This window comes from Populus trichocarpa, chromosome 1, assembly GCF_000002775.5.
Source record: "Populus trichocarpa isolate Nisqually-1 chromosome 1, P.trichocarpa_v4.1, whole genome shotgun sequence".
In the NCBI taxonomy this organism is placed as follows: Eukaryota; Viridiplantae; Streptophyta; class Magnoliopsida; order Malpighiales; family Salicaceae; genus Populus; species Populus trichocarpa.
The window spans coordinates 28,690,211-28,710,303 of NC_037285.2; the positions used below are offsets into that span (position 1 = coordinate 28,690,211).

Genomic DNA, 20,093 nt, shown 5'->3' on the forward strand with positions numbered 1-20,093 from the left:
TTTTTCAATGTGGGATAAAAAACCTTTTGGTTTAAATACTTCAACTTAAAAAGATAACATGGTATCTTTTCAATGTGAGATTTGAAGCCCTTTTGTATATATACTCTATATTCCCATGAAAGAAATTATGTTTTTTCAATATGGGATTTGAAACCTATTAGTAAATATACTTTATGTTCCTAAGAAAAAAGTTATGTTTTTTCGATGTGGGATAAAAAACTTTTTTGGTTTAAATACTTCAACTTAAAAGCTTAACATAATATCTTTTTAATTTGTGATAAAAAACTTTTTAAATATTCTTTTAAATTTCATTGTTTACAATATGTATAACCTATATTTACATGGATTTTTTCATATGAAATATTAAAACTTTAATTTTTTTTTTAATTTTTTTGGGTTGATCTGAGTTGACCCGAGTTGACCCATGAAACCCGGGACCCAGCCCCTTAGCCGGGTCAACCCCCCGGCCGGGTTTAATAACTATGCTCTTGGCTATTGATTCGTTGAGAGGGGAAAAAAAACACGTGATCAAATAATAGGGATGGCAACGGTTATCTATAGATTAGATTCTTTATATGTATACATTTTCTATTATTTATAGGATAAAAAACTTAGATATTTATATAATATTCATTGAGTTTCAAGCATCAACATGGACATACATTGCCTTATTTATTATAAAAAAAAAATAACAGTTTATATATATAAGCTGTATATAAAATATAAAAGGTTACCTTTTAAAAACAGACCATAAATACCATACCTTTAAAAAACAAAAATTGTTAAACTTGCATCCAATAGTTTTTTTGTCTTTTCAATTTTTTTTTTAATGATAAATAAGCTCATAGAGTTTACTTGGTCTTTTACTTAAAATGAATCTTATAAAAACAAATAAAATTTGTTATTGTGTTCAATATACCATTAAACGAGGGGGTAGTGCATGTGACGTCATTCACTTTCAATCATTGACTTTCAGGATGATGTAGAAAACATCTCGCCATCTTTTATATATTGGTGCCAGGCATGTATATGTTGGTGTGGTGGATGAACTCCAATGAACTTTTATTTTTCTTGTCATTGTCAAAATATAAAAGTGTTGTTTAATTTGTTTTTTTTTTTAAAATTTGATCATCATTTTTTTTTAATATTTATTTTATTTTGTTTTGTTTTTTTATCTTTTTTAATTAATTGTTTTATTCCATTTCGCTCCTCATCATTTAGTTTCATTTAATTTTTATATAAGATTCGATCCTTATTTTTCTGATTGCTATTTTTTTTTTAATTGATTTTTTTCAATCTCTTCCTGCATCATTTGATTTTAAATTATTTTTATATAAAATCTAACCCCTATTTTTTTTAACTATTATTTAGTTTGTTTTCATCATTTTTTTATTGTGTTTTTTTTTAATTTCATCCCTCAATATTTTGATGATTTAAATTTTTGCTTTGTTATTTTTTAGGGTTTGCTTTTTATGGGGTTAGTCTCGGGCTCAAGACCCGAGTCATGGATTTTAAAGGTTAACACATGTTGACTCTTTTTTTGTCCTTTTTGAAAATAATTTTTTTTTTAATTTTATTCTTCAAGATTTAATATATAAGGAACTAGTTTTCATGTTTTTTTTTGTCATTTTCATGGAGTTATCCCAATCATGTGATCATTGTCATAATATTAGCGAATTAACTTGGATTTTTTTGTTGCTTTTTTTAACTGTTTATTTCTCAATCTCGTCCTTTAACATTGAATTGTTTGATAATTGAATTTCATAATTTATTTTAGGATGCTTTTAATAAGATAACCCCGATATTATAACCAGATGATAGATTCATGCTAACCTGAATATGCTGAAGTTATATTTTTCTATTATTTTTTACATAGATAATTTTCTTATAAATTTTCTTACTATCATTATATTTTTTTTATTTATATTATTTAAATTGATAAAATTCATTAAACATAAGTGAATAACTCAAGTCTTACTCGCAGCTTAGCACGGACCGTATATAGTCACTATCAAACGGCATCTAACGGGCCAAAAGAAAAAGAGAGGGAAACAATCATAGCCGTCCGATCACACAGCCTGGCCCCGACCTTCTTCTTATATACGCACGGATTTTACCATCTCTGCACTCCACTCTTCACCCGCTCCCTCTCACTTGCTAGATCGAGGCTAACTCTCACTCGATCGCCGGAATCCTCGCCGGAAACGCCTCCCTGTCACACTGGTTTCCGATTTCTCAACGGTGAGTTTTCATTTCCAGATATGATTCCTCTCTCATTTCGAGTCCGTCTGGATACCGAGAAAGAACATAGAGAAACCGCAAAAAGCTGAATTCATTCTGTTTTATCTTTCCGATTTGAACTTGTGGATTCAATGCTTTGTTTTCTTAGTTGTCGCGGTTTTCATTTGCTTGCATTTTCTCATAAACCAAACAGGCTGGATCGGTGACAACACATTGTTTTAAGCTACTAGTGTGTTTATCTCCGCTATTTTTAGTAATTTAATTGTTCTTTGCCAACAGTATCTTCTCCTTCGAGGATGTGAAATTTGTTTCGAATTTCGCCTGCTGTTTTTTTATTTTTTTTTAACTCAAAATCGTACTTTTAAATAGAGTCTCGGATCTGATGTCTCTGTGCAAAATTATTATTTTTTTCGAGAGTGCTTAATATTTTTTATCCGGCTTGCCTTTTTTGTTTCTGCAGAAATATAACATAAAAAATGAGAGAAATCCTTCACATTCAAGGAGGACAGTGCGGCAACCAAATCGGTTCCAAGTTCTGGGAGGTTGTTTGCGCTGAGCATGGAATTGATCCTACTGGAAAATACACTGGATCCTCTGACCTTCAATTGGAGCGTGTCAATGTTTATTACAATGAGGCCTCGTGCGGGCGATTTGTCCCTCGCGCTGTGCTTATGGATCTTGAGCCTGGTACTATGGACAGTGTGAGGACTGGTCCCTATGGCCAGATCTTTAGGCCTGATAACTTTGTGTTTGGACAGTCTGGCGCTGGAAATAACTGGGCCAAGGGTCATTACACGGAGGGTGCGGAGTTGATTGATTCGGTTCTTGATGTTGTGAGGAAGGAAGCAGAGAATTGTGATTGTCTTCAAGGTATAATTCATGTCTTGCACTATTTTTTTATTCATTTTTTATTTGATTTTTAAAATTTTCGAATAGTTATTAATGAATTTTCTTTATTACGTGTAGGATTTCAAGTTTGCCACTCACTCGGTGGAGGAACTGGTTCTGGGATGGGGACTCTTTTGATTTCTAAGATCAGAGAGGAATACCCTGATAGAATGATGCTCACTTTCTCTGTGTTCCCATCACCCAAGGTTTCTGATACTGTTGTGGAGCCATATAATGCCACCCTTTCTGTTCATCAGTTGGTTGAGAACGCTGATGAGTGTATGGTGCTTGACAATGAGGCCTTGTATGATATCTGCTTCAGGACTCTCAAGTTGACTACTCCTAGCTGTAAGTGCATTTTGGTGTTAAAACTAGCTTTATGTGTTTGTTACACAAATTTAGTAGCATGCTTGTTTTGGTGCCTAACACATTCGGATTTTGGTGATCCAATTCTGATTAAGCCATAATTTGTTTTCTTAAACTTGCATTAGGCTGGGATTGGTGGGTTCGGGTTTTGTTATCTGATTGTCTGAAATATATATCTTTATCAAGGCTTGAAATCAAGACTGAGATGGATGTGCATGGTTTAATTATGTGTCCCTGTTCCTTTGTGCTGAACACCTGGTCTCCACTGCTTGGTCATGTATAATAGCATTTATGTATTAGCTTGTACACTTCCTCACTTCCCTTGTCGTTTGTTTATATTCTCCACTTGCTTACAAGGCGGCCTAGTTTAGTTGCTTTGATGTTCTGAAGTGTTGATTTCTTCTGCAGTTTTCCTCTTGCTTTGACAGTTTCTTAATTACGAATTTTGGCTTTTTGCAAGCTGTATCTTACTCTCTCTATCTGCTTGTTGTAATGTACCTTATAAAATGTGGCCGTGCCCCTTATTTTGGTTGGAAGTGTGGTGGATGTTGCTTTTCAAAATGATTTTTGCTTCAGATGAGATTTTAAAAAATGCTTGAATAACTTTGGGTTGTTGACAATTGTTGCAGTTGGTGACCTCAATCATCTGATTTCTGCAACAATGAGTGGTGTCACCTGCTGCCTCAGGTTTCCTGGGCAGCTTAACTCTGATCTTAGGAAGCTTGCAGTGAACCTCATCCCCTTCCCCCGCCTGCACTTCTTTATGGTTGGATTTGCTCCTCTTACCTCTCGTGGCTCTCAGCAGTACCGGGCACTAACTGTCCCAGAACTCACCCAGCAGATGTGGGATTCCAAGAACATGATGTGCGCCGCAGACCCACGCCACGGTCGCTATCTGACTGCCTCTGCCATGTTCAGGGGTAAGATGAGCACTAAAGAAGTTGATGAACAGATGATCAATGTCCAAAACAAGAATTCCTCCTACTTTGTGGAGTGGATTCCAAACAATGTCAAGTCCAGTGTGTGTGATATTCCTCCAATAGGGCTTGCAATGGCATCCACCTTCATCGGAAACTCAACCTCCATCCAGGAGATGTTCAGGCGTGTGAGTGAGCAATTCACAGCTATGTTCAGGAGGAAGGCTTTCTTGCACTGGTACACCGGGGAAGGCATGGATGAAATGGAGTTCACCGAGGCTGAAAGCAACATGAATGACCTCGTGTCTGAATATCAGCAATACCAGGATGCAACTGCTGAGGATGATATTGACTACGAGGATGAGGAGGAGGAAGAGGCTGCTGAGATGTAAAGAAGTGTGAACGGTCCGGCTACCAATTTTGCAGTCTTGCTGCATAAATTTGTGTCCTCTTTTAATTGGTCATGGGTGAATTTCCGGTTTCCAAGGGAGAGTAGAGTATGGATTGTAGAGTTGGAAAAGGGCTTGCTTTACCTTCTAGTTGTAATAGTTGTTAAATATAACGTGGTTGGTATGGGTTGGGCTGTGTTACTATTCATATTTGTTTCTGAATTCTCGCGTTACTCTTGCTTTGCTTCTAGTTAATTAATTAGCGTAGCACGTATTTCATGGCCTCATAAAAAAAAAGATATCTACTGCTGTTAAAATGCCGATGCAAATTCTTCAGTTGAAAATTGGGGAAGGAAAAGACACGAAGGGAGTGCAAAGGAAACGGAATAAATCCAAGGCAAATGTTTCTGGACACAATATTGTGCACGGAAATAAAATGGTCAACGCAGCACAGCAGGATCCTGTAGGAGAGACTCCATGTGAATCAACGTGTTTCCTTGGCAGTAGTTCTTTAGCATTTTATCAGCTATATAATAGCCTGGATGAACAAGAGAGAATAATACCCTCACAGCTAGCATCAGACCATACAAGTTACACCAGATTTCGGTCCTTTTGGCTTGACATGTGAGTCTGCAACTCTATATATATTCAAAGGGACCTGTCACATGTCCCCACCATACTCTATTTTCTTCTCGTCTGTTTCCTCAATTATTAAGCATTACTCTACTATAAAAGCGTGTGTTGTTCAGCAGGGCTCCACTGTTTATCTTTCACGTATTAGTATAGACTATTTAGAAGATCCGCGCGATGTGAGTTAAATTTTTTTTTTTATAAAAAATATAAAATAAAACTAAAATTTAAAAGTGTTAAGTCTTTTTTCAAAACTATACTTAAGAGTCTTGGGTTTGGCTGCAACGTCTGACTCAAGAGTAATATTTATAATATTAATAATAACATTAAACTTGCATGACCCAAGTTTAAGTGGGTTTGGCTGCAATACCAGACCCAATAACCTTGGATGTGAGTCTGGCTGCAAGGTCGTATTATAAAAGTGTGATAATTAAATAGATTAAGTAAAAAGAAAAAAACACAGATAAAAAAACCAACATGAAGAAAATAACTAATGAAGAAAAAGAAAAAAATCTGAATTAACTGGGTGAATTCTTCAAACCAGGTTAACCCGTCAAACATTGGATTTGTGTCGTGAAAGTTTGATAACTAAATAGAAAAAAAAATTGACGGGTTACCCCAGAATTAACTGGGCTAACCCATCAAACCCGAGATCCGTGTCATAAAAGTCTGATAATTAAATAGAAAAAATTTAATATTAAGAAAGTAAATTAAAAAAAATAATTAAAAAACAAAAACAAAAGAAAAAAGCCAGAAAAAACTAAAGGCATCGGCTTTTTCACTGTGGACTGGACTGCACTGTGCAGTCCACAATAAAATGCTTAAAAAGAAAAAGAAAAGGGAAAAAAACAAAGGCATACCCACATGTTAATTTTTTTTTCTTGCATAAAAAATATAAAAAAGGTTAAGATCTAAGAGTGTTTGGTTTTTTTGCAAAGATATACTCAAAAGCCTTGGGTCTAACTGCAATGCTTGGCCCAAGAGTAATATTAATAATATTAATAATAATATTAAACTTACATGACTCAAGTTTAAGTGAGTCTGACTGCAACACCAGATCCAAGAGCCTTGGATGTGGGTCTGGCTGCAAGATCGCGTCATAAAAGTATGATAATTAAATAGATTAATTAAAAAGAAAAAAACAAAGAAAAAAAACCAACATGAATAAAAAAATTAATGAAGAAAAAGAAAAAAAATCTGAATTAACCCATCAAACTTGGGATTCATGCCATGAAAGTTTGATAACTAAATAGAAAAAAAAAAGTTGATGGGTTAACCAATAATTAACTCAGTTAACCCGTGAAACAAGGTTAACCTGTCAAACTCGGGATATGTGTCATAAAAATCTGATAATTAAATAAAAATAAATTTAACATTAACAAACTAAATTAAACAAAAAAAATTAATTAAAAAGAAAAAAAAACTTCGGGTTACCTTGTCGAACCAGGTTAACCCGTTAAACCCAGGATCCATGTCATAAAAGTCTGATAACCAAATAATTTTTTTTTAACATTAACAAAAGAAAAAAACAAATAAAAATGGACGGGTTAACCCAGAATTAACTGGGTTAACCCGTAAAACCAGGTTAACCCGTCAGACCTGAGATATGTGTCATGGAAGTCTAATAACTAAATAGAAAGAAATTTAACATTAACAAACTAAAGTAAACAAAAAAAAAACAAAAAAAAACAAAAAAAACTTTTGGTTAACTCGTCAAACCAGATTAACCTGTTAAACCTGGGATCCAGAATAAACTCCGGGTTAACTAAATAAAAAAAATTTAACATTAACAAAATAAAAAAAACAAAAAAAAATGGACGGGTTAATCCAGAATTAACTGGGTTAACCCATGAAACCAAGTTAACCCGTGAAACCTGAGATATGTGTCATGAAAGTCTGATAACTAAATAGAAAGAAATTTAACATTAACAAACTAAAGTAAACAAAAAAAATTAATTAAAAAGAAAAAAAAAATCCGGGTTAACTCGTGAAATCAAGTTAACATGTTAAACCCGGAATCAATGTCATAAAAGTCTGATAACTAAATTAAAAAAATATTAACATTAACAAACTAAATTAAACAAAACAAAATTTATTAAAAGAAAAAAAACAAAGAAAAAAAAAGCTAAAGGCATCAAAAAAGAAAAAATTAAAAAAATTAAAAAAAATAGCTTAAACTAAATTAAACAAAACAAAATTTATTAAAAGAAAAAAAACAAAGAAAGAAAAAAAAAACTAAAGGCATCAAAAAATGAAAAATGAAGAAAAATAGCTTAAAAAAAAAAAAAAAACAGCTCAGCCTTTCACTGTGGATTGCTACAGTGAAAGGCTGAGCAGTTTTAACATATTTTTAATGAGTTGGGTAAAATTTTATATTTTTTTTATTTGATTCTCAATTTTTTTTCAACTATTTAGTTTTAATTATATATCAATTGTTTTTTATTTCTTATTAAAAACAGAGATTAAAAAAAGAGGGATCAAAATAAAAAAGACACAAAATATGAATGATATGCTATAAGTTTCGTAAAAGATACATTTAGGTCCTTAAACTTTAAAAATCATGAAGATTATACAATTTCAGTACTTTAATATATTTTCAATTTAATTTTGGTATAAAAATTCATTTTTGTTATTTTTTAGTCCCTGGTTGAGAGAGAAGAGAGAAATGTCGCCAAATTTCGGTGGTCGAGAGAAAAAAATATTATTGACACTAATTTAGGCCACCAAAACGGACGATATTTGTGTCAAGTGATTTCATTTGATGAGGAGAGTTCATATTAGGTGTTTTTTTTAGCTTTAAAGTTTGTGAAAAAATAGATTCGATCTCGGGTTGATTTCGGTTCTTGGAATGATTTTTTGAGGTCATAGATAGATTTATCATGATTTCTACAATGCTTTATATGTGTTTTGACTAAAAAACAAGTTGAAAAATGAGTTTTTGGGTAAATAAACTTAAGCCTTGATTTTCGGTCACCATGGTGATTGAAATGTAGGCAAATCAAACGATGTGTTGTCTAATTTTTTTTTTTAGAAAAAATTGGGCCAGACGACGTGCCATCCATCCCAGTTGTAAACATAAAAGATTAAGGGCCTAGTCGCGCGGGCCTAACAAAATGGGCCAGGGGGCTGGCCTGGCCTTTGCTCTTTTTTTTTTCTTCTTCTATTTTTATTTTTTTATATTAATGATTTTTTATGATTTTTTCTCTATTTTTTAAATTTATATACAAATTAGTATCTCTTATCTCTTTTATTTTGTTTGAATAGCCTTTTTTAAACGATGATTATTTTTTTAGTGATGCATTTAATTTCGAAGAGTTTTTGTGATTCATCTATATTTTTTTTTATTTTTTTGTATGGATGAACTTTATTTTTGAAAATAAAAAAATTATTTTTAGATAATATTTCTAATATATGCAGCCTTGCATGATGTTTTTTCCCATTTTATTTTTTTCGATCAATTTAATTTGTGTGTCTATTTCTATTATTGTTTGCTTAAATAAAAAAATTATTTTAATAAACAAATTAGCAAACACAACCAATTAAATGTCTTGTTTTTCGAGATTAAATAATTCGATCAACATTTTTCTTGATCAATTTAATTTGTGTGTCTATTTCTATCATTATTTGCTTAAATAAAAAAATTATTTTAATAAACAAATTAGCAAACAAAACCGGTTAAATGTCCTGTCTTTCGATATTAAATATCTTGATCTATATTAGTGTCTTGATTTTTCAAGTTTTATTTTGAGGTATCGTCAATGACTTTTTTATTTATTTATTAACACACATAGTTTTTGAATTATTTGATTACATGCATACATAAAATTCTTAATTTGAGCTTAAATTTTTCAAACTACAGTATGAAATCTTTTTATAAAAATAAAAATATCTGAGTCTCAACATTGCTGCGCTAGTCCCATAACTAGTGTATCCTAAATCCTGTCCAAGTTTTTGAAATCCAGATAGAGGATGATGCCAATTACTCATTCCCTTTCAACGGGGCGCTGATTTAAGATTTGAATTCTTTAAAATTAGTCAAAGAAAGAACACAAACACACCCTCCCCCCCCTAATTGCACAGTCCATACTACATCTTTTAAGACTAATTCATTCTTCCAATGTAGGGAAGGATGCCGGCAAAAAAGTGCATAAACCCAAGTGGCTTTGCAATTTCAAGTTTAATTTATACACTATCCCCCCCCATCTCGGTGTTTAATTCGTGTCGACACTCTTGGCTGAAAACGTCGTCTAAAATCAAGGAAGCGAGAAAACAATCTCGGAACCAAACAGTGCCATTTCCCCATCGGACCGCCCTGTAGAGAGTCTGCTTTTGGATAAAAAATCACTCTCACATTCAGAGACCTAAGCGATGGCAGCATGCTTGGCTCTCAATCCAAGCAAGGAATCAGTTTTCATTAATGGCGAGGATTAGTGGAGGAGGGAGGGTGTGTTAATTAAGCTGCTTTAGGTACAGAGTCTGGATCCCGTGATTATGATGTTGAATCCATAGGAGATAAGGAGGAGAGTAGCTGACAGTTCACATGGGGACATCCTCGCCTCATGTGGCCCTTCTAGCAAAGCTCTTTCCCACCTTTTTTTTTTTTGTCCTTTTTTGCCATTTGAAGAAAGATGCTTCTCTCCTCTAATCCCGTTCCGTTACTTAAACTTAACAGTGATTCTTAATCAATGCAATTGGCAACAGTGCCTTCTTCTGATAATAAAATACGTGAAAGGCCCATCGCGCTCCCAAGAGCTCATCATTCAACTTTTTACCCTGTTGATATCTTCGTATCAAAATTATTAAAAATAAATAAAAATATTATTTTAGATAAAATATTATTTTTTTTTCAAAAAAACGATTGATAACCACTTTTCTATTCCCCCATTTGTAAATGTGATTCCATTTGAGTCCCCAAAAGTTAAAAATTAAGCAACGCTGTCCTCGAATTTGTGTCCTCTATTTGCTATCATCCTACCTTATTTCTTGCCTTCTCGTATCTTGTTCCCGATAATAAAGTTTTAAAATTCGGCCCAGCTTGATCGGTCGATCCAGGACCCGGCCAACTCAGGGCTGTAATCAAGCCGGGTTGAAGAAAAAATAAAGGAAAAAAAAACCTTGTATGACCCGACAAGATCCGGTCAAAAACCCGGTTACAACTCGTTGACTTTTTTTTTACTAAAACAACGTCATTTTGATTTTTTTGTTTAAAAAAATTGACCCGGGCGACTCGGTGACCCAGTCAAAACCTAGAACCCGGGCCTTGAACCCGGCCGGGTCTAAAAAGTAAAAACTATGCCAGATAGAGCGGCCTAGGCACCTAATTGCAATCATCTGCACGTTGGGACACCAGTTTGTAATTTTCCCAAGAATAGAATAAGCACAAGATCTGTCGTTTCAACAGGTCATTATTAGTCCATTAAACCCATTTTTCAAATATCAAATATCATTGCCCTGTCAATTCAAAACCAACATCTACACCGTTGAACATCACGATCCAACGGCATCCAACGGACTAAAACAAAAGGAGAGGGAAACCACGACAGCCGTCCGATCCACACACCTCCACCCCTATTTTCCTCCTTTATATAACTACTCATTCACTCCATTTTCAAACCAAATTATTACTTCCCTCCTCCATCACTCCCTTTGATCGAGCCTCTCTAACGCTCGATCTCTGAAAACCTCACCGGAGACACCGCATATTTAAATCCGGTCACCGATTTCGTAACGGTGAGTTTTCGATTTCTAGATCTGATCTCTTCTTCCGTTATCGAACCTGTCTTGATGCCGAGAAAACATAAGAAAACAAGTTAATATCTATTTTGTTGATGAATAATTATTGAATCTTATTTTTCTGAGTGAATTACTTTGTTTATGCAGTCTCATTGCACTTTCTGTTTTTTTGCATTTTCTCTGCAGCCAAACAGGCTGGATCTGTAATTATTCTGTTTAGACTTTTTGTTAATCTTCGATCAAAAGCTTTATTTAGTCACTTAATTAATTATTTATTAAGATATAATTGTCTAGTGGAATTTACTTACGTTTTAGATCTGTTCTCCATGTTTTAAATTATAATTTCTCTTATGCTTTACCTAGTTTTTCTCTTACCATTAATTTAATCATATTTTTTTCTCAACTTGCAGAGATAAAAAATGAGAGAAATCCTTCACATTCAAGGAGGACAGTGCGGTAACCAAATCGGCTCCAAGTTCTGGGAGGTTGTTTGCGCTGAGCATGGAATTGATCCCACTGGAAAATACACTGGATCCTCTGACCTTCAATTGGAGCGCGTCAATGTTTATTACAATGAGGCTTCATGCGGACGATTTGTCCCTCGCGCTGTGCTTATGGATCTTGAGCCTGGTACTATGGACAGTGTGAGGACTGGTCCCTATGGCCAGATCTTTAGGCCTGATAACTTTGTGTTTGGACAGTCTGGCGCTGGAAATAACTGGGCCAAGGGTCATTATACTGAGGGTGCGGAGTTGATTGATTCGGTTCTTGATGTTGTGAGGAAGGAGGCGGAGAATTGTGACTGTCTTCAAGGTATATGTTGTTGTGTGCGATGAATGGTTGTTGTTCGGCAAATTTGATTTTTAAAATTTTCGAGTAGTTATTAATGAATTTTATTTATTACGTGTAGGATTTCAAGTTTGCCACTCACTCGGTGGAGGAACTGGTTCTGGGATGGGGACTCTTTTGATTTCTAAGATCAGAGAGGAATACCCTGATAGAATGATGCTTACTTTCTCTGTGTTTCCATCACCTAAGGTTTCTGATACTGTTGTTGAGCCATACAACGCAACTCTCTCAGTTCATCAGTTGGTTGAGAATGCTGACGAGTGTATGGTGCTAGATAATGAGGCCTTGTATGATATCTGCTTCAGGACTCTCAAGTTGACTACTCCTAGCTGTAAGTTCATCTTTGGCGTTTATCTAAAGATATTATTTATACTCTTTTCTGTGAAAAAGGTTGTTATTGGATTTTCTGAAAACTTTTGCACAAATTTAGATTATTGTCAAGTAACTCGTAATGGATGTTTGGATTCTATGTCAATATGCTCTCCTGGGCAAGGGTTTGGGGGTGGGGTTTTTTATCTGATTATGTGAAATGTGTATGTTATTGAAGCAATGAAAATAAGAAAGTGGATTAAAGTTCCGGTATGATCATTTATTGTCTGATTTTCTTTGCTCTCAAGCCCTTGGTGCAATATCTTGGGCAACGGGCACTTTCTCATTTTCTTTGGTGCTCGGCATTATTTTTCACTTTTTGTCCGTGCCTTTGTCAGGTCTCTGTTGTGTTTATGTTTTGTAGTGGTTCACTGCTTCCCGCATTTATGTTAGTTGCTTACTTTATATCTTTCGGCTGGGAAGCTTTATCTTACAATTCATGTCTTCTTGAATGAGGGGATGTAGGCTCATGTTGCTGGATCTCACATGAATCTTCTCAGATGTTATTCTCTAGGAGCTAAGCATTTGCTTGGTTGATAAATGGAAGCACCAAATGTTGGGTGGCAGCTTTTTATGACATTACCGAGTCTGAGATAATTTGATTAAGACATTATGACACTGATGTAACCTTGAAAAGAGAAGTTTTAGGGTTTTTATGCATGGGAATTTGTTTGTTTGTTCACCACTAGCTCTGTTTTTTTTTTCCCTGTGGCGTTGATGTGGTCTTTTGACATGAGGATTGTTTGTGTTTTTCAACTGCTTGTCTTTGCATCCTTTCTGCATCACAACAATGATTTAAATGCTGGGTTGACATTGAATTATTGATTTTTGTGACAGTTGGTGACCTGAACCATCTGATCTCTGCAACAATGAGTGGGGTTACCTGCTGCCTCAGGTTCCCTGGCCAGCTGAATTCTGATCTTAGGAAGCTTGCTGTGAACCTTATCCCCTTCCCCCGCCTGCACTTCTTTATGGTTGGATTTGCTCCTCTTACCTCTCGTGGCTCTCAGCAGTACAGGTCACTAACTGTCCCAGAACTCACCCAGCAGATGTGGGATTCCAAGAACATGATGTGCGCCGCAGACCCACGCCACGGTCGCTATCTGACTGCCTCTGCCATGTTCAGGGGTAAGATGAGCACTAAAGAAGTTGATGAACAAATGATGAATGTCCAAAACAAGAATTCCTCCTACTTTGTGGAGTGGATTCCAAACAATGTCAAGTCCAGTGTGTGTGATATTCCTCCAATAGGGCTTGCTATGGCATCCACCTTCATTGGAAACTCAACCTCCATCCAGGAGATGTTCAGGCGTGTGAGTGAGCAATTCACAGCTATGTTCAGGAGGAAGGCTTTCTTGCACTGGTACACCGGGGAAGGCATGGATGAGATGGAGTTCACCGAGGCTGAAAGCAACATGAATGATCTCGTGTCTGAATATCAGCAATACCAGGATGCAACCGTTGATGAAGAACTTGAGTACGAGGATGAGGAGGAGGAAGAGGCTGCCTAGATGTAATGAGTTGTGCAAGGTCTATCTTCTGCTGCTGCTGCTATTTTTCATACATTTTTACCGCTTTAAGTTCCGCGTGGTGATTTGCACTGTCTGAGCAGTTTGAGTAGTAAGTAGGGTTGGAAAATTGCCTATATTCTTACTTTCCCAGTTCTACAAGTTAAATATTAAGCCATGTGGCTGGTGTGAAAAGTTTTGTATTGTTCATGTTTCAATTCTTGCTTTAAATGCTATTTCTTCTATTCCTATAATCAATCTTTAAAAAATAAAAAACTGTCCATCCACAAAAATAACGGAATGATTATCACCCAAAAGACCACAGAGATTTTATCCTTTTACTTTTACTCTCTCTCTCTCTCTCTCTCTCTCTCTCTCTCTCTCTCCTGGTTATGCATAGCGGTAAACTAGGGGTTGCTATCAAATGTTTCTACTGTTTATAATGCCAAACCCCGCAGAGTTCAGATCCCGACTGTGGAGGTCTTTGCGTGTGGATCATACTTTTATCCGATACTTGTTTTTTTGTTCTTGTTCCTGCTCCCAGGCGAAGGCAGTGCAGGCCCCATATGCTGACAGAGAAAAGAAAAGGGGAAGTAGACATAATACTTCTCTCTATATGCTTACAAAAACAAGAATTGAAGTTGAGTAGTGCGGACAAATTGGCATCATGTAGGGGGTTAAAAAGCAAAATCTAAAACCAAGATTAATAGTTGCATATATAGCAGTCAGTGGGAGAGAGAGTGGTGCAGGTTCGAAAAAGGGAATCAAACCATTTTTAAGGTCTTTTCGAAGACCGACTGTGGAGGAGAAGGATAAATTTATCTTGTGGTTCTAGACTTCAGCAGTATAAATAGCAGTCCCTTAATCCTTCAAACCTTCAAAAAGTAAAATACACTTGCATGTAACTTTGCAATGGTAATTGACAGTGAGCTATTCTAAATTAAACTCGTCTTTTTAGGTCTATCTCTCTCGGTCACTACTGAGTTTTGCTTGGTTTTCTACATCCAGGATGGCCTCAATACATCTAGCAGACGAAAAGGCGGCTTCCGAGCTTGCACTTTTATCTTCAGTGAGGATGCTACAAGAGCTTAGAAATTAAGTTTTGGCATATAAAATAACATGAGCAATGGACTAATTTGTGTCATTTTCTGTTTTTTTCCAGCTTTGGGAGCCCTGGAGAACATGGGATTTATAGCTAACATGGCAAGCTTGGTTCTATATTTTTATTATATCATGCATTTCGACATAGCCACTTCAGCAAATACGCTCACCAACTTCATGGGTTCGGTTTTCATGCTCTCTCTTGTTGGAGCCTTCATTGCTGATACTTTCTTGAACCGATTCTATACTTGCCTCTTATTTGGAATAATGGAAGTCATGGTACGTGATTCATACATATCAAAAACCTTCTTGAATCCAGATAACCTGATCTTTTAATCTGTTTGATTTTCTTTAATCATCAACGTTTTAATCGGCAGGGTCTTGCATTGCTTACAACTCAAGCTTATTTCAAGGATTTGCAGCCTGAATTTTGTCTCAGGTCAACTTGTGTCGAAGGTGGCCAAGCAGTTATGTTATATGGATCTCTTTGTCTGTATGCACTAGGTTCAGGTGGAGTTAAGGGGGCTATTCCTGCACTAGGTGGAGACCAGTTTGATCATCATCAACAGAAGAAAGGGGCGCTTGCTCGTTATTATAACTGGAACCTTCTAATTTCAACCACTGGATCAATAGTTGGAGTCACAGCTGTTGTGTGGGTTAGCATGAACAAGGGGTGGTACAAAGGTTTTTTCGTTTCAACTGTGGCTACCTTGATTGGATTCACTGTTCTTGCCCTTGGGAAGCCTTTCTACCGCATCCAGCCACCTGGAAATAGTACTTTCGTTAGGATAGCACAGGTTTCGCTCTTCTCTAGTCGCGTGCACAGACAATGTGATTATTTCCTTGCAATTATGATTTCTTACACGGTTTGATTTTTGTAAATGACTCAGGTCATAGCGGTCACGTTCCGGAATAGGGACTTGTCTCTGCCAAAAAATCCTGACAAACTCTTCGAGATCCATGATGCGTCAAGAGATCCATCTGAAGAGAGACTTTCACATTCCAATCAATTCAGGTAAACCATTGGAAACATCCTCTATGGTCCAGCATCTTAATTTGATGGGATTATTATGGCTGTTGATTGTTTTCTTCGAAACAGATTGCTAGACAAAGCTGCTATTCTTAGAGAAGGAACGGAGCCACAGCCTTGGAAAGTTTGCACAGTGACCCAAGTTGAAGAAGTAAAGATTATAATAAGGATGATCCCCATCATAGCCAGTACAATTTTAATGAACACAAGTATGGCACAGCTACAAACATTCTCAGTACAACAAGGGGTCACCATGGATGCACATCTTGGCACCAAAACAATCCCAACCCCATCTATTCCGGTGATTCCTCTGGTTTTCATGTCTGTCCTCATTCCCATTTATGAATTTGTTGCCGTCCCGTTTGCTCGAAAGATAACCGGCCATCCATCCGGTATAACGCAGCTTCAACGTGTCGGAGTTGGTCTTGTTCTGTCCATTCTGTCAATGGCCGTGGCAGGTTTTATTGAACTGTACAGAAAACACGAGGTCCACAAGAATCCACCAAACAAAATCAGTGTTTTTTGGCTTTCCTTCCAATATGGCATTTTTGGGATTGCAGACATGTTCACAGTTGTTGGATTGTTGGAGTTTTTCTACAATGAAGCTCCATCAGGAATGAGATCTGTATCTACTTCTTTCACATGGTTAACATTGGCTCTGGGATACTTCACCAGCACTGTCTTTGTTGATATCATAAACTCTGTCACCAAGAGAATCACTCCAAGCAAACAAGGATGGTTACATGGGAATGACCTCAACTCCAATAATCTGAACCTCTTCTACTGGTTTTTGGCTATCCTTAACGTCATCAATTTTGTCTTCTATCTCTTCTCGGCTTCCTGGTACAAGTACAAGAGTGATGACCGAGAATCAGAGACCATAGCAAAGGCAGAGAAAGGACCGAATGGTGAGATCACTCTGGTTAAGTAGAGAACAACATTCAGTTCCTAAGGAATTGATAATTAGGTTACAATTATTCATTAAAAATGATTGTCATTATTATTTTTCTGAACAGAATGTAAAGTATAAATTTACAGTTGGTTGTTTTGGTGCTTTTTAAAATATTTTTTATTTAAAAATATATTAAAATAATTTTTTATATTAGCATATTAAAATAATATAAATATATCAAAAAAATATTAATTTAAAATAAAATAAAAAAATATTTAAAATTTTCAAAAATATTTTTAAAATATAAAATTAAACTGAGAAAATATTTGTTATACATCCCTTTGATTTGATTTTTGAGGAAAAAGCTAGTTCTGGCTGGCATTTCCTTGGGCAATTAGTTAATATTAATTAATAAAGAATTACTATCCATCCTCTCAAATAAAATATTTTATTTGGATCTACTGTTTAATTTTTTTTAACTTGATGCTCAAACTATTTTTTTTGCGCACTTGCATCCTTTTTGGATCAAATTTAAAAATAATTAAATCAAATTTATTGATTATTGACAAAACTAAAAGATAAAAGATCAGAGTTGAAAAGAAGCCATAAATGAATAATGGTTTCAAAGTTCATGCAAAAAAATTAATTTAATTATTAAACTTTATAAATTATATATATTCGGTCTCTTAATATTTTTTCATTTTAATTTTGGTATAAAAATACATTTTGTTATTTTTTTAGTCTCTTATTTGAGAGACAAAAAAAAAAAAGAATGCTAGATTCTTACAATAAAAAGAGAAAAATATTGTTGGCAATTATTCAAGCGAAGGTTGTTAAAATCGCGATTCAATTCGTAAAATCGTATAATTTTACGAGTTAATATAAATTTAATATGCGAAATCATTTAAAAAACTCGAAAATAAATAAAATCGGATTGAAATCAGGTAAAATTATTAAAATTAAGTGAAATCATGAAAAATAATGATTTCACCACCAATTTTATGATTTCTGCCGAATCTAGTCTCTTCGATTAGATAACATGAATAGGAATAAGGACAAACCAATCACGATTAAGTACGTGTGTGTTTGCCTATCTCAATACTTGGTTATGCAGCAAAGGACGTTTTTCTTACATCATCACTTTTTTGCTCGCCACCTATCTTTTTTTATTTTGATAATATAGCATTTGCTTTTGTGATGAGATAATTTTTTAATTGGTGACTCTTTCTCCCTTGAAGAGTTAACAATATTCCTCATGATTAATATAATTTAATAATGCAATGTAAGCCAAGGTGATAAGTATTTAGGAAATATTTTTTATTTGAATAAAGAATTTGAATTTTGACCAAAATTAGAGTCATAGTAATTTATAGTATTTTATTTTCAAAAAAATACTTTATTTTTTATTATTTTAAATGTTGAAATATTTGATAAAAATATTATAAATTTAAATTGTTTATTTAGGTTCATACAAAATGAAAAAATCATTTGCACCAGAAAAAAAATGAATGACTTGGTATTTGTGATATGCAATCTGAAATTGAATAATAACCAAGTCAAAAAGCAAGCTGATGATTTTGGTGTAGAAGATGATCTTTCATCTGATGATGATTGAATAACCGAGGGAGAAAAATATTCAAACATTGATTTGCTTAGTGCTAATGAAAAATTACTTAAATTATGTATGAATTTTTATTTGAACCATGTATTTTAAGGTGCTTGAACTATGTATGAATTTTTATTTGAAGCATGAATTTTTTTTAATGTATTTTAAAATTCCTTATGATTTTACGATCCGTTTTTACGATCCGAGTTTATTTTGTATTTTCTATACCATGTCAAAATCGTGATTTTAACAACCTTGATTCAAGCCATTAAAAAATTCAATTTTTGTGTCAAATAATTTAATTTAATAAGAAAAATTTAATAAAGATAAAAAAATCTACACATTGTTTTTTCAAAAAAACAAATATCCAACCCAAGATGACGATAGTCAAACAACTAGTCTATATCATAAAAGGAGGGTAACTTAAGTTTGTGGTATTAGCTCATGTAATTGCTGGATTTTCTTATATCTTTGATTTGAATAAGAAAAAAGGTACAAAAACTTAAAAATAAGTTGAAGATGATAAGCGTTTAAGTGTTTGAACTTCAATGCTTTGTACAATTGAGTGTCTAGTCTTCAATTGTTTTTTATGAGTCAACCGGGGTCAACTCGGGTCAACCCGGATCAACTCGGAAAAATTAAAAAAATATATTTAAAACTTTAATATTTCATATGAAAAAATTAAGAAAAAATCCAAATAAATATAGGTTATGCATATTGTAAATAATGAAGTTTAAAAGAATATTTTAAAAAGTTTTTTATTCCACATTAAAAAGATACTATATTAAGCTTTTAAGTTGAAGTATTTAAACAAAAAAAGTTTTTATCCCGCATTGAAAAAATAACTTTTTTCTTGGGAACATAGAGTATATATATTAATAGGTTTCAAATCCTATATTGAAAAAACAAAACTTTTTTTCTTGGGAACATACAATATATATACAAAAGGATTTCAAATCCCACATTGAAAAGATACTATATTATCTTTTTAAGTTGAAGTATTTGAACCAAATAGATTTTTATTCCACATTGAAAAAAATATAATTTTTTTTGGGAACATAGAGTATATATACTAATGGGTTTCAAATCTCACATTGAAAAAACATAACTTTTTTCATGGGAACATAGAGTATGTATACGAAATGACTTCAAATCCCACATTCAAAAGATATTATGTTATCCCTTTAAGTTGAAGTATTTAAACCAAAAAGTTTTTTATCCCACATTGAAAAAACATAACTATTTTTTTGGAACATAGAGTATATATATTAATGGATTTCAAATCTCACATTTAAAAAAAAAACGGGGTCTCGTCCGAGTTTGCCTAGGTCAAGGGTTCACCCACCGAGTCAACCGGATTTTACCGGGTTGTTATCCCGACTGATCTTTTATTAAACCTAGACCGGTCCAACTACCAGATTGACCAGCTCAGCCAGGCCGAGTTTAATAACCAGGGTTACAACCGGCCACCAACACAATACTAAAACCCAGCACCAAGCTTAAGCAGAGTAGAGTGAAGATTATAAATTGTGAAGCTCTATTAAATATTTAAATAATCTCAAATTAAACAAACT

The 20,093-nt window shown here is 34.3% G+C and overlaps 3 protein-coding genes and 1 long non-coding RNA gene across 5 annotated transcripts; 3 read left to right on the forward strand and 1 right to left on the reverse strand.

Moving 5' to 3' along the window:
* Positions 1-2,085: 2,085 nt before the first annotated feature.
* On the forward strand, positions 2,086-5,023 carry LOC18095120 (tubulin beta-4 chain). Its single transcript, XM_006369586.3, has 4 exons — positions 2,086-2,241; positions 2,702-3,111; positions 3,208-3,477; positions 4,125-5,023. Exons 2-4 carry the CDS (start codon positions 2,718-2,720, stop codon positions 4,802-4,804), a joined length of 1,344 nt encoding a protein of 447 aa, XP_006369648.3. The 5' UTR covers positions 2,086-2,241; positions 2,702-2,717; the 3' UTR covers positions 4,805-5,023.
* Positions 4,487-13,819, reverse strand: LOC127905588 (uncharacterized). The gene is made up of 2 exons (XR_008059738.1): positions 13,671-13,819; positions 4,487-4,575 (listed from the first exon to the last, which is right to left on the reverse strand). It is a non-coding gene; the product is annotated as an uncharacterized LOC127905588 (long non-coding RNA).
* Positions 11,005-14,144, forward strand: LOC7480106 (tubulin beta-4 chain). 2 transcript variants are annotated; one of them, XM_052454689.1, is made up of 4 exons: positions 11,005-11,161; positions 11,575-11,977; positions 12,075-12,344; positions 13,220-14,144. In XM_052454689.1, exons 2-4 carry the CDS (start codon positions 11,584-11,586, stop codon positions 13,891-13,893), a joined length of 1,338 nt encoding a protein of 445 aa, XP_052310649.1. In that variant the 5' UTR covers positions 11,005-11,161; positions 11,575-11,583; the 3' UTR covers positions 13,894-14,144. The 2 variants fall into 2 exon arrangements, with proteins under 2 accessions (XP_052310649.1, XP_052310651.1); XM_052454691.1 differs by having other exon boundaries at positions 11,016-11,165; positions 11,577-11,977.
* Positions 14,145-14,398: 254 nt separating this feature from the next.
* Positions 14,399-17,084, forward strand: LOC7480107 (protein NRT1/ PTR FAMILY 4.5). Its single transcript, XM_002298420.4, has 6 exons — positions 14,399-14,805; positions 14,899-14,959; positions 15,053-15,270; positions 15,369-15,788; positions 15,882-16,006; positions 16,091-17,084. The coding sequence occupies exons 1-6, from the start codon at positions 14,803-14,805 to the stop codon at positions 16,950-16,952; spliced, it is 1,689 nt and encodes a 562-aa protein (XP_002298456.3). The 5' UTR covers positions 14,399-14,802; the 3' UTR covers positions 16,953-17,084.
* Positions 17,085-20,093: the final 3,009 nt, after the last annotated feature.

Coding starts and splice junctions, on each gene's coding strand:
- LOC7480106 (XM_052454689.1), top strand. CDS start 11,584: ATGAGAGAAATCCTTCACATTCAAGGAGGACAGTGCGGTAACCAAATC. Junction 11,978..12,074: donor GAATTGTGACTGTCTTCAAG/GTATATGTTGTT, acceptor TATTACGTGTAG/GATTTCAAGTTTGCCACTCA. Junction 12,345..13,219: donor CAAGTTGACTACTCCTAGCT/GTAAGTTCATCT, acceptor TTTTTGTGACAG/TTGGTGACCTGAACCATCTG.
- LOC7480107 (XM_002298420.4), top strand. Junction 15,271..15,368: donor TTGGAATAATGGAAGTCATG/GTACGTGATTCA, acceptor TTTAATCGGCAG/GGTCTTGCATTGCTTACAAC. Junction 15,789..15,881: donor CTTTCGTTAGGATAGCACAG/GTTTCGCTCTTC, acceptor TAAATGACTCAG/GTCATAGCGGTCACGTTCCG.
- LOC18095120 (XM_006369586.3), top strand. CDS start 2,718: ATGAGAGAAATCCTTCACATTCAAGGAGGACAGTGCGGCAACCAAATC. Junction 3,112..3,207: donor GAATTGTGATTGTCTTCAAG/GTATAATTCATG, acceptor TATTACGTGTAG/GATTTCAAGTTTGCCACTCA. Junction 3,478..4,124: donor CAAGTTGACTACTCCTAGCT/GTAAGTGCATTT, acceptor CAATTGTTGCAG/TTGGTGACCTCAATCATCTG.